We start from the raw sequence: 12,745 nt of genomic DNA, 5'->3' as shown, positions 1-12,745 counted from the left end.
AGTTTTCATGTGTTTAATTATAAATCATAATTTAATTTCAGTCACTTCTTATTTAATAGGAACAGTTTTAGTTCACTCTAGTTTTCTTTTTAGTTTAGGGAGAAACAAAGATTTATTATTGTTCTGGAGGAGCCAGAATATCCATTCGTACATAACACATATCTTTCGTTTTTTTTTAGTTTGTTTATTTATTTTGAGAGAGAGAGAGAGAGAGAAGGCATGGTTGGGGAGGCAGAGAGGGAGAGAGAGAATCCTGAGCAGGGGCTCGATCCCACGAACCATGAGATTATGACCTGAGCCGAAATCGAGAGTCTGACACTTAACTGCCTGAGCCATTCAGGCTCAGACACACCCTTACATGTATCTCACCTTTCTGAATTGTATTCTCTGCACTGACTTATGGGAAGAAAGTTTGGGTTCCTTCGTTGTTAACTCCCTTGACTTCACTGAGTAGGTCTTCTGAGGCTACTTGTGGATGGTTGGAAAATATTTTTACAATTAATTTAAAATTAACTTTAATTAATATTATTAATGAAATTGGATTTAAAAATAATTTTAATGTATTTTCATATGAAGCTTTGTGTTCATAGTTGGTGAATGCCTAATTTTGTTAGAACAGAATGATCGTGCCTGTTAACCCTCTAGTTGATAGATGACTTTGTGTGTTTCACCTAGGTCTTAGAAAATGAAATTGATGCTCGCTGGAAAGAGTTTGAAATCACTTCATTGAAGTTAGAAGAGCTTGAGAGTGACGTAAAGAAGCCTTTTATAAGCAAGGCAAGAGACAGATTAAAAGAAAAAGAAAGAGAGTTTCAGATGACTCTTGGTACCAGGTATAACTCTGAGATTGATTAACCATGAATTTTAATGCTATTTTAAGCTAAGCTAGTTCTATACTAAGTATTTTATTTGGTTGCTACCATGATGGCCATTTTTACTGATGACGAAACTGATACTCCGGGAGCTTTTGTAACCTAACCAAGCCACCCCACTGGCCACTTAGGTGGAATTTTCACTCTGTTGAGTTTCAAAGGTCATGCTCTCCCCCTCATCTGCCCTTGGGCGTGAATTTGGCTGTGTCACATAGCTTCTCTGGGTTTTGATTTTCCCGTTTCCAAAATGAGAGTGCTGTTATTATCCCCTATACATAGGGTGTGTTTCCCCTGGACATATCCCCATTTTACATAGGAGGAAACGGAGGCTCAGGGTCTGTATGTTATTTGTCCAAGGTCACACATTTCATTTATTATTAGTAGAGCCTATTTCTTTGAATTCTATTATATTTTCATTAATAAAATAATTAGTATTTAGAATGACATTTCTTTGTCATCAAAGGCAAAGTTAAATTACATTCAGCATTTTGCACTTCAAAAAGTATGGAAAGGTTCAATATGTTTTACAACAATTTTCCATTCAGTGTGGTTTCTGTTAAGCTATTACGAATATATGGATATCACTTAAGGGGAAGAGCACTGGGTGTTATATGGAAAACAATTTGACAATAAAATATTATGGAAAAAAAAGAATATATGGATATAGCAAACAACTCATTCTTTGGCATTTTGGATTGCTGGATTTGTTTTTGTGTGTGTTTTGTTGTTTTTGGCTGGGTTTGGGTTTTAATGTGATAATTGATACATATCATTGTATGTATTCTTACTGGGTAATTATTTTTTGTTTCTAGTTGAACAATGGCATTAATATGTTGTATAGATTATCTTTATGGTGCCTTTTCCCATTATGTCTGGATTTATTTGTCACCCAGAATGGAATCTTTGGAGACCGCACTGAAGATTGTGCTGCCTGTGGAGAAGGAATCGCTTCTTCTCTGTGGCTCAGACCTGCTCCTCCATGAAATGGCCATTCAAGAATTTCATCTCATTAATGCTGATGGCATTTATCAAAACCTGAAGGTAAATACAAGTTTTCCTAGTGCGCTCATAGAATAAATCAATTCCTCAGAGATCATTGATTATACATAGTTAGATGAGAAGCAATGGCAGAAAGTCTTCAACAACTAAGACTTATTTACTTCTTTTTTTTAATTAAAAAAATGTTTTATTATTTATTTTTGAGAGAGAGAGAGAGAGAGAGAGAGAGAGAGAGAGAGAGAAAGAGAGCAAGCTGGGAGGGGCAGAGACAGAGAATCCGAAGCAGGCTCCAAGCTCTGAGCTGTCAGCACAGAGCCGGACGAGGGGCTCGAACTCACAAACTGTGAGATCATGACCTGAGCCAAACTCGGTTGCTCAACTGGCTGAGCCACCCAGGTGCCCCAAGACTTATTTATTCCTCAACTCTTTAATTCCTCACAAATTTGAAAGTAGATACTGTGGAGTAAATAATTAGGTATTTTCTTTGAATTCAAAATGGAGGTCTGCTTCTGAATATCTTTTCCAGTGACTGAAATCCTAAGTACTATACTAGATACATGTGCATATTCTACAATTTACTTATTCCAAGTCTCATTTGAAATAAAAAATATTTAAGTTTTATGTTTCAGATTATAAACAGATGTCTCCACAGTTTAATCTCAATATTTTCACTGGAGCCTTAGATTTATATACTTGTTTCCTTTTGGGGATTGAAACATCAGGAAGGTTAGCAGATAATGAAACAGCTGGGCCCTCTGATCATTTGAGATTAAAATGTTTCCTTCTGTGGACCCTGTCCAACTTGGCAGACCTCGGGAGCAGCTTTCCAGATAAAATCTAGTCATTTTGAGTTTAGGTGCCCTTCTGATGGGCAGCCTTTCTTTTTTTCTGTCTCAGTCGTTTCAGCATTTCTTACTTTATTTTAGAATATCCAAGATTCCATCACAAAACAGGTTGAAATATGTAATAATTTGGAACAGTGGGGCGACTTTGCATTAAAGGAACTACACCCAGTTGATCTCCGTGCAACACAGAATATCGTACTGAAACACAGAACACAACTTGAAGAAACGCACCACAAGGTACAGAGTTGTAAAGATGCCCTCAAAGCTCTGGAGGACTTTCTAGCCTCTCTGAGAACAGCTGGACTCTCTTTTGAGCCTGTGACGGACCGTTCAGCCTCAGATACACAGGCGGCACCAGAAGACACCTTGACAGTAGAAGATAAAGAAGGAGAAACCGATCTGATGAAGGACAAGGCCAGACATTTGGATAAACGTCTGAAGATGCTTGGTGTAAGCTTTAAAGATGCTGACCGCGGGGACGACACCTGTGAAAAACTTCTTGCTGCTTTGCCCAGAACATTATTTGAGACACATGGCTGTGGCGTGCAGGAGGAGTTCCCTGGAGACAAATTACTCGAGATGTGTATTTTCAAAAATAATGAACTCCTGAGAAATATTCAAGATGTGTACAATCAGATCAGTAAGATCAGTCTTAAGGACCCCACTGCTCCAGCTGTGAAGCAACGGTAAGTCTCTCACGGCCGTCGATGTCCCCGTGCAGGACGGTACTTCTCTGTACCTTCAGTAGGCGTTAGAGGAAAGAAATTCTCTCTGTGTCTTTCTACTTCTGTTCCATCCTGCTCTATTCAGTGTTCAGCGTGCTTCTCTGTAGACCTTTTTTTTTTGTAATTAAAAAAACTTTTTTAACATTTATTTATTTTTGAGAGGGAGAAACAACATGAGCACGGGAGCAGCAGAGAGAGAGGGAGACACAGAATCCGAAGCACGCTCCAGGCTCAGAGCTGTCAGCACAGAGCCTGACATGGGGCTTGAACCCACGGACCGTGAGATCATGACCTGAGCCGAAGTCAGCATTTAATCAACTAAGCCACCCAGGCCCCCCCCCATAGAGGTTTCAAACAAGCTTACTTTTTGTTGATAGTGTGCCTTTACCAAACGTTATATAATTATTTTCTCTTTAAAGTGTACATTTCATGGACAAAGGAATAATGAAATAAGATGTATATAAAGTACTTGAGTTCCTTCAAAGTCTCTTTGGTGCTCCGGTCTTTATCACGAGGTTCTCGTGATGAGGGAAGACCTAAAAAATTCCACACATTGGATAGTAAAGGAATAAGTGGTAGAAGATACGCATCCACCCTCTGTCCCTATTTGTTCCTCAATTATTTGGTCTCCTGCTCTCCTCCCAGCAGGCTTGGGATGGGGACAGAGTGGGACGGCATGGGACTGGGGACAAGAGGTCAGCCAAGGTTAGTTTTGATTCTGGAGACTGAGCAGAATTGCAGTAAACTGAGGCAGGCGGCCTTTGTATGCGTGCTGTTATTTTAATTCTTGTGTTCGGAGCCAGCCTCGAGGTCCCTCAAGGGACAATGTTAGCAAGTTACCTTTGTGGCACTCGCCTCCCCTCTCTAAATCTTTCCCGTATCCTGTCTCCTCTGCCCACCACGTCCCTCAGGCTCAGTGCTCTCTTGAGACTCTCAGGCTGACCAAGCTCTTCCCTCTGAATATACCCTGTGCAGGGCACCTGGGTGGCTCCATCAGTTAAGCATCTGGCTTCAGCTCAGGTCATGATCTCACGGTTCCTGGGTTCGAGCCCCACATCAGGCTCTGTGCTGACAGCTAGCTCAGAGCCTGGAGCCTGTTTCACATTCTGTGACCCTCCTCTGCTCACGCTGTCTCTCTGTCTCTCAAAAATAAATAAAAAACAGAAAAAAAACCCTGAATATGCCCTGTGCTCACAGCCTTGATGAGACTTTTGTTCCTACAGTGCCCAGTTTTTAGGTGTTGAACTAATTCCGAATTTGTTATTTATTGTTAATAAATATTTATTATACATTCATAAATAATAAGCAATAAATAAATTAAATGTTAATTTATACATGAAAAAATATACATTGATAAACAAGAAATTGCTTTAATTTTTAATTTAACTATCAATCCAACAAATACGTCTTGTATGCCCAGGACTATTTTAGGTACTAGGGATAGAGCAGTTAACACAAAAGTTAAAAACCCTTGTCCCTGATAGAGTCTTATCTAGTGAGAGGAGTAAGATATTCACTCTGTTTGACAGTGGTAAAAGCTATAAAGAAAAATCAAACAAGGATGGAGGAGGGAGTTGTAATTCAAAAAGGGTCATCAAGACCAGTTTTACCGAGAAAATAACTTTTGGGTCAGATGGGAATTAGAGAGCTGGCCCCGGGACTCCTGGGAGGAAGAGCCTTCCAGGCTGAGGGAGGAATAGGTATGAGAATGAGCTGACATGGTTTTTTTAAATTTTTAATGTTTTAATTTATTTTTTAGAGACAGAGACAGCGTGAGCAGGGGAGGGTTAGAGAGGGAGATACAGAATCTGAAGCAGGCTTCTGGCTCTGAGCGGTCAGCATAGAGCCCAACGCGGGGCTCGAACTCGTGAATCACAAGATCATGACCTGAGCCAAAGTTGGACACTTAACCAACTGAGTCACCCAGGCGCCCCAAGCCTGGCGTGTTGGAGGAGAGGCGTGGAGGTAGAAGGGGTATGAGGGGAAGTGAGGGGAAGAAGTATGAAACGGGATCAGAGAGGGAACAGTGGGATGGGGCTCAGGTAACCTGTGGGCCATGAGATAGCTTTGGCTTTTTCTCTGAGCAACAAAGGAAGTCATTGGAGGGCTCCAAGCAGGTGGAAATGACTTGGTCTTCACTGTAACAGGCTCTCTCTGGCTGACATGTAGAGAACAGTGTAGGAGTCGAGGGAGATACAGGAAGTCTGGGTTCATCTATGGTAGTAATCCAAGTGAGGGAGGATGACGGCATAGACCAGTGGTGAGGTGGCAAAGAGGGTCAAGATTCTGGATAAATTTTTTTTTATTTTTTTAATGTTTTTATTTATTTTTGATAGAGAGACAGAGCATGAGAGGGGGAGGGTCAAAGAGAGAAGGAGACAGAGAACTGGAAGCAGGCTCCAGGCTCTGAGCTAGCTGTCAGCACAGAGCCTGATGCGGGGCTCGAACCCACAGACATGAGATCTGACCTGAGCAGAAGTCGGAGGCTTAACCGACTGAGCCACCCAGGCGCCCCAATGGATAAATTCTTAAGATGGAGTCCACAGTTATGTGGGGTATATGTACACATTGCACAGAAGTTATAAAAGAAAGGTTGGAGTCGAGAATGATTCCAAGCTTTGACTTAAGCAACTAGAAGAATGGAGTTACCATTAACTGAGGTGAGAAAGAATGAGGTTTATCAGGTATTGATCAAATGTGCTCAGTTTTAGAAATGATGGGTTCAAAATACTTACTTGACATTCCAATAAGAATATTAACGTGACTCTTAATTTTTTTTCATGTTTTTCATTTATTTTTGAGAGACAGAGAGAGACAGTACAAGCAGGGGAGGGTCAGAGAGAGAGATACAGAATCTGAAGCAGGCTCCAGGCTCTGAGCTAGCTGTCAGCACAGAGCCTGATGCGGGGCTTGAACCTACCAACTGTGAGATCATGACCTGAGCTGAAGCTGGACGCTTAACCGACTGAGCCACCCAGGCGCCCCTTAACACGATTCTTAATAACAGATGGAGGTAGGAGCAGAGACTGAGCTAGGGGGTCATCGGCACTTAGAATGTTGTTTAGAGTCATGAGTTGACGACATTAGCAGTGGAGTGAGGTCGGACAGACGAGGAAAAAGGTCAGAGCTGTAACCAGGCACTCCATGTTAAGAGATCAGAGAAATGAGGACAAACCAGGCAAAGATGCTGAGGAGTGGCCATTGTAGGAGGAGGAAAATCAAGAGAGTCAGGGGATCAGGTGAGAAGACCTTTCAGCAAGGAGAAGTGGTCAGCTGTGTCAAACCCTGCTGACCAGTGAAGGAAGCAAAGGCGGGTTTAGCAACGCGCAGGTTACTGAAGATCTTGACGAGTTGGTTTTGGAGGAGCGGGTAGACAGTGAAATCCTTATGGGACGGGATTCCACAGAGGATTGGACGAGAGGAGGAGAGAAGTGAGTACCTGAGAAAAGCAACTTAGACCTAGGTGATTGAGTTCACCTTTCCCGGGTTAGTTTGCAGATTAAGGCTCTTAGGCCAAATGATGCCTTTTTGATGGGGAAGAGCTTTTTGCGCACAAGGTAGAAATGCAGGATTTCCTTGCACGGTCCGTTCCCCTTGGCCTCCTCCGCTCTTCCTTAGGAACTTGCAGGGCCACCTGTCTCGTGTCCTCTCTCCGCGCCACACTCTTTCCCGTTCACACACACTAGTATTCTTTCTGTGTTCTCTCATATACATACTCACTTTCTTTACAAGTGTGTTTGCCACAGAAAAATATTACCGCTTGTGGTTTTGTATATTTATTATGTTTAAAATACCACATTAATATCCTGGGAATGCAAAGAGCCTGTGACCTCTTTAATAGAAACGTGTAATTTTGGCATAATAATTTGAAGGCAAATCAAAGTTAGCATGCCTTCCCCAAATTGCCCATATTTGTGTTGAATCAGATTGGCCAATAATTGGCTCTCAAACTTTTCTCTTTCATAATCAAGGAAAAAATTACTAATGAGACTGGATAAGGATCTAGATGAATATGAAGAAGAGAAGAAATGCTTGCAAGAAATGGTCAATTCTCTCCCGCAGTTCGGAGGCGGCGGAGAGAAATCGCTGAATCAGCAGTGCCAAAATACGGCACTTTTGTGGGAGAGTACAAAAGCTTCAGTCACTGAATGGTAAGGAAGAAAAATCCCTCCCAAATCTGAAAAATTGTGCCAAGTACAATTAACTTTTTGAAATACGTTGAAAACACGTCCCATGGATCTGAAGGAGGAGCAAACCTAAGCGTTTCATACGGGAAGCTCATGGGACCAATGTCGGGGCAAGATCTGGAATCCTAGATGATTGCCCGATGAATTTAGGAGGTTGATCTAAGAGGAATAACAAATAACCAGTGTATTTATTATTATTATTACCCTACACATATTAGTCTTCTATTGCTATTCTGTAATTAGTTACCAGAAGTTTAGTGGCTTGAAAACAACACAAATTTGACTGGAGGTTGGAAATTCTGAAAAGCTGCCTTCCTTTTTTGGAGGCTCCATCTTTAAAGCTAGCCATGTGGCACCTTTAAATCTTAATCTGGCTCTTTCTCCCCCTCTTTTCATCTCTTTTTCTGTTGTCACTCTCACCCTCCTGTCTTCCTCTTACAAGGACCCTTGTGATGACATTACACCCACGCAGATAATTCATGGTAATTAAATTTTTTAAGTTAAGATATTTTAAGTTAATCCTTAACTGAATCACACCAGTTGGTGATTGATTCTGCCTAATGTTCTCCATCCATGCCTTCTTTCCCTAACTCTCTGCCTGGAGATAGAAGTGGTCGGGATCCCTCCTTGACTGTACCAGCCAGGCCACGAGGTCCAGTTAGGACAGGAAGTGGGAGTTACTAGCAGGAGATGTGAAGACAAGCAGAGAGGGAAGTCATGGCGATCTTAACCCGCCCCCCCCCCTTTCCAGCAGGTGGTTCCCGCCCCTCCCGGCAGCTCTTCTCTGGCTCAGGACACTTCCTCCTTTCCCCTGAGGCTGAGTGTTGTATCTGTTTTTCTCTGGTTAATGTCTCAGCTCCCTGGAAGTTTCCCGTAACTTCTCACATCAATGGTCCTTTTACACAGAACTCTGTCTGAGTGCACCTCCTGTTTTCTATGGGAACCTGAGTATACACTAGTTAAGATAAACCCTGTCTGTAGTTTTTGATCTTGTCCACCCTTTGATTTTATAGAGGGAAGAAACCGAGGTCCAGAGAGGCCCAAGTAACTTCCCTAAGGTCCCATGACTGGTTAGTGCCAGCCACATTATTTGTCCTACTTGACTTTTTTAAAAGGGCTGACTCCAGAATGAGTTAAATAGACACACACCACCTATGACTTGCTGAATTAGTATAGAAACACTCTCCAAGGCCAGTGCTAGGGAGAGCTGTTTTCCAAGATATTTTTTGGTTAATGATGAAACTGAGATGCTGATTCCTTAAGATTATGAATCCTGTGTTTCTTTCTAGAGTTTATGTCTGGTGAATTTTTTTTTTTTTTTTTTTTTTTTTTACTATTGGTGAAAATCATAATCCTGTGCTTATTTATACCATCCATTTGCCAGATAACTATACATGCCTTCATTCTTAGATTAAATTGGTAAAACAATATGCTAAACCATATCAAAAGGAACAAAATCCTTCTCTACCGTATTAGTCATTATTATAGGATACTTACAAAGAGAGAGGATGATTTTACTGTTCTTAGAGATTCACCTGTTTTACTTTTTATCTTTCCATAGCCTTGACCAATGTGAAAGAGTTTTGGAGCTCTTAAAACAATATCAGAATTTTAAAAGTGTCTTGACAGCTTTGATTCAAAAGGAAGAGAATGTCATCTCCCTTCAGGCTTCCTACATGGGAAAAGAGAACCTGAAGAAAAGGATAGCAGAGGTGAGTCCAGACCCCCAAGGGAACTCTATACAGTGACCTCAAAAATTAAAGAGGATATTTAAATGGAGCTGTTTTTGAAACGTGGCTTAAAAGAACAGTGACTCTGCTTTACTGGATATCTAAGACTTTATTGCATTTACTTCTAGGGCTTGAAAAAATCCAGTCCCCACGTTAATGCTGGGTTGCCTCTGTTTGGTTTCTGATACTGGTGGTGTGGTTCTGCTAGAGTCTGGGGCTATAGTCTTTGCACTGACCTTCTACCCAAAAGAAAACAGGCTTCATTTTAGGCTTGAGAGAATGAAGGTCATGGGAAAACCCCTTCGTTATGAGCAAAGGAACAATTACGTTTTTATTTATTCTCTTTCTGTAAAGTTGTATGAGTTGATGTCCGTATTGCTCCCGCTGTGTTCACAGCCTAACCAATCACAACATGTTCCAAGAAGAATAACACTTTTGGACACTAGGTGTCATTATTTTCTGTGATTTTATGTGGTTAGCTACTGGAGTGGCAGAAGAATGGAAGAGTTGAGGAATCCTACTTCTGCATTCTTCTCCTGTACACCAGGAAGTTGCTTTTCCCACTGGCTTTATGGTTTGATGAGAGAGAATCAACCAGATTCCTGCAGACATTTTAGTCTTTATCTAGAACGCTTATCCCTGAAGCTGAAGCGACATTCAGGTGCAGACACATGGCCAGAGCTATAGATGAGGAAAAGCCTTTGTCTGAGACCCACTTTCTCAGACTCAGTTTCTTGGAACTGATCAATCACAAAGAGCCCTGTTTGGATACAAGTTGTATAGTATGTGACTGTGGAACTGCTTTTCTATGAGATTTCACTGAGGAAGTCCACCAAGACCACGAACAGACAGTGCGTTGGGGTTGCTCAGAGGCAACCCGTCTCCTTCCATCCAACAGAGATAGCTTTGTGTTTTTGTGATCTTGGGATCTAGAAGGATCCTGTCCTTATCCCAGTAGATTTCAGGAGCTGTGGGTTTTCGTGGTTCTCAGCAAATTCAGCACCATCAGTCTTATAAGATTGACCTCAACCATGTGTCCCAGTTTACCTAGCTACTCTTCTGCTGTGCCCCCGATGCCAGTTTCGTACTCTGTGCTAGTGTGTCAGGATCAAAATCTGCCTTATTCACAGATCCTGAGCCCCTGCCTTGTATAGTGACCAGATATCCAGTCTCTCTTGCCTTGCAGCTATTCTTGATTTTGCTAATCCTCCGGAGTCCTGGAATCCCTGCCTTTGTCTAGTGAAGTGGGATTTTCAACAGAAAGCCCTTCCTTTCTCAGTCAGGTGAAGTAGCAACTGTCAAGTGCCTAGAACTTAATCAGCATCTAAATGAGTGTTAGTCATAGTGACCCACCCTGTGTGTGGCTGTAAACACTCTCTCTTCCCAGGTGCATGAGCTTACAGTTCACCCCAAAACTGTGAGCTGTACTTTCTGGATAAGTTATTTATCTAATAAAACTCACTTCATCACCGTTAGGCGAGGCCCCTCTCTTGGGTAAGTCTCCCTAATGAGAATTTATGTCTAGTCTTGACCCTTCTGCCATCAGTAGCTCCTCTACGGGTGTTTTCATACTCTGTTCAAGCTGCTATAAAAAAAAATACCATAGACTGGAGGGCTGATAGACAACAGAAATTTACTTCTCCCAGTTCTGGAGACTGTTCTCCTAGTTTATACCATTCTGCCTTTAGCACCCTAAAATTCATGTCCTTCTCACATGCAAAGTACATTCTTCCATCCCAAGAGTCCTAAAATCTTATTCCAGCCTCGACTCCGTTTTTTTTAAATTTTCTTATTTTTTTAATGCCTTTTATTTGTTTTTGAGAGGCAGAGAGAGACAGCGCAAGCAGGGGAGGGTCAGAGAGAGAGGGAGACACAGAATCTGAAGCAGGCTTCAGGCTCTGAGTTAGCTGTCAGCACAGAGCCTGACGCGGGGCTCGAACCCACGAACCGTGAGATCATGACCTGAATCGAAGCCGGATGCTAACCAACTGAGCCACCCAGGCACCCCCAGCATCGACTCTGAAGTCTGAAGTCCAACGTGTTCTTTAAATATGATCTATATTAGATATGAGTCAGGCTCAAGATGTCATTCATCCCAAGACAGATTCCCTTCCAGCTGTGGATCTCTGAAACCAAACACATTATATGCTTTCAGAATACAGCAGTGGGACGGATGTTAAGATAGACATACCTATTCCAAAAGGGAGAATTAGGAAAGAAGAAAGGGGTAACATGTCCTAAGTAAGACCAAAATGTAACAGGGAAAATAGCATTAAACCTCAAGGCTTGAGAATAATCCTCTTTGGCTTGGTGTTTTGCCCTCCAAACCCACTGGGATGGCAGCATCATTCCCGTAGCTTGGGGGGATAGCCTCGCAGTGGTGGTGCAGCTCTGCTGGGCTGGGGTGCCACACTTGCGGACCTGCCCGGTGACCTGTCCTTTGAAAGCTGGGCAGAGGCGGCTGTGTTGTTCCCTGAGTGAGTTCACTCTGGGCCTACGATGGGAGTGGCAGCCCGGTGGTCTCTGCGTCACTTTTGGGTCATTCTTCTTCTGTCTTAAAGATTATTGCGTGCCTTCTGTTGAGATGGCTGGTCTATACCAATCTCCTTACGAGAGGGTCTCTTGGCCATTGTGTTAGTGTTCTCGTTTTTAGGCAATATGGATAGACTGAGAATTTTCCAAATTATTAAGTTCCGCTTCCCTTTTACTTAGCAGTTCCATCTTTGAGTCATTTCTGCTTTCTCACCTTCTACTGTAAGTAGTCAGGAGTTGCCAAGTCACAGCTTCAGCACTTTGCTAAAGAAAGAACGTCAGCTAAATATTCAATTTCATTGCTAGCTTGTTCTACCTTCCACAAAAACACAAGGACACAAACACAGTTCAACCCAGTTCTTTGCCACTTTGTACAAGTATCACCTTTTCTCCAGATCTAACACCGTGTTCCTCATTTCTGTCTGCAGCCTCATTGAAATGGCCTTTACTGTCTACATTCCTATGAATCTTCTGTTCATCATTACTTAGTTGTTCTGTAGGAAGATTGAGACTTTCAGCTCTCCTCTTTTCTTTCTGAGCCCTCACCAGAATGGCCCTTCACTGTCATTTCAGGGCAATGCTGCCTTTTTCTAGCAGACTTCTCAAAAGTCTTCCAGCCTCTACCCATAATCCAGTTCTAAAGCCTCCTCTACATTTTTCAGTATTTATTACAGCAGCACCCCACTGCTTGGTACCAACTTCTGTCCTATTGTCTTCAGGCTGTAATGAAAAAAAAATACATACCATAGGTTAGATGTCTTATAAACAGTAGAAATTTGGGACACCTGGGTGACTCAGTCAGTTAAATATCCAACTTCAGCTCAGGTCATGATCTCATGGTTTGTGAGTTAGAGC

General features: G+C 42.2%; 1 protein-coding gene across 1 annotated transcript in view; it reads left to right on the top strand.

Moving 5' to 3' along the window:
* SYNE2 (spectrin repeat containing nuclear envelope protein 2) overlaps window positions 1–12,745 on the top strand; it is a 231,749-nt gene that overhangs the window by 31,522 nt on the left and 187,482 nt on the right. The window contains exons 19-23 of the mRNA XM_029952525.1: window positions 676–833; window positions 1,766–1,913; window positions 2,798–3,402; window positions 7,413–7,592; window positions 9,190–9,340. Coding sequence (XP_029808385.1) covers window positions 676–833; window positions 1,766–1,913; window positions 2,798–3,402; window positions 7,413–7,592; window positions 9,190–9,340 — 1,242 coding nt within the window. The remainder of the gene's footprint in view (window positions 1–675; window positions 834–1,765; window positions 1,914–2,797; window positions 3,403–7,412; window positions 7,593–9,189; window positions 9,341–12,745) is intronic.

The sequence above is a fragment of the Suricata suricatta genome, chromosome 9, assembly GCF_006229205.1.
Source record: "Suricata suricatta isolate VVHF042 chromosome 9, meerkat_22Aug2017_6uvM2_HiC, whole genome shotgun sequence".
In the NCBI taxonomy this organism is placed as follows: Eukaryota; Metazoa; Chordata; class Mammalia; order Carnivora; family Herpestidae; genus Suricata; species Suricata suricatta.
This window is presented reverse-complemented; position numbering and strand designations above follow the sequence as displayed.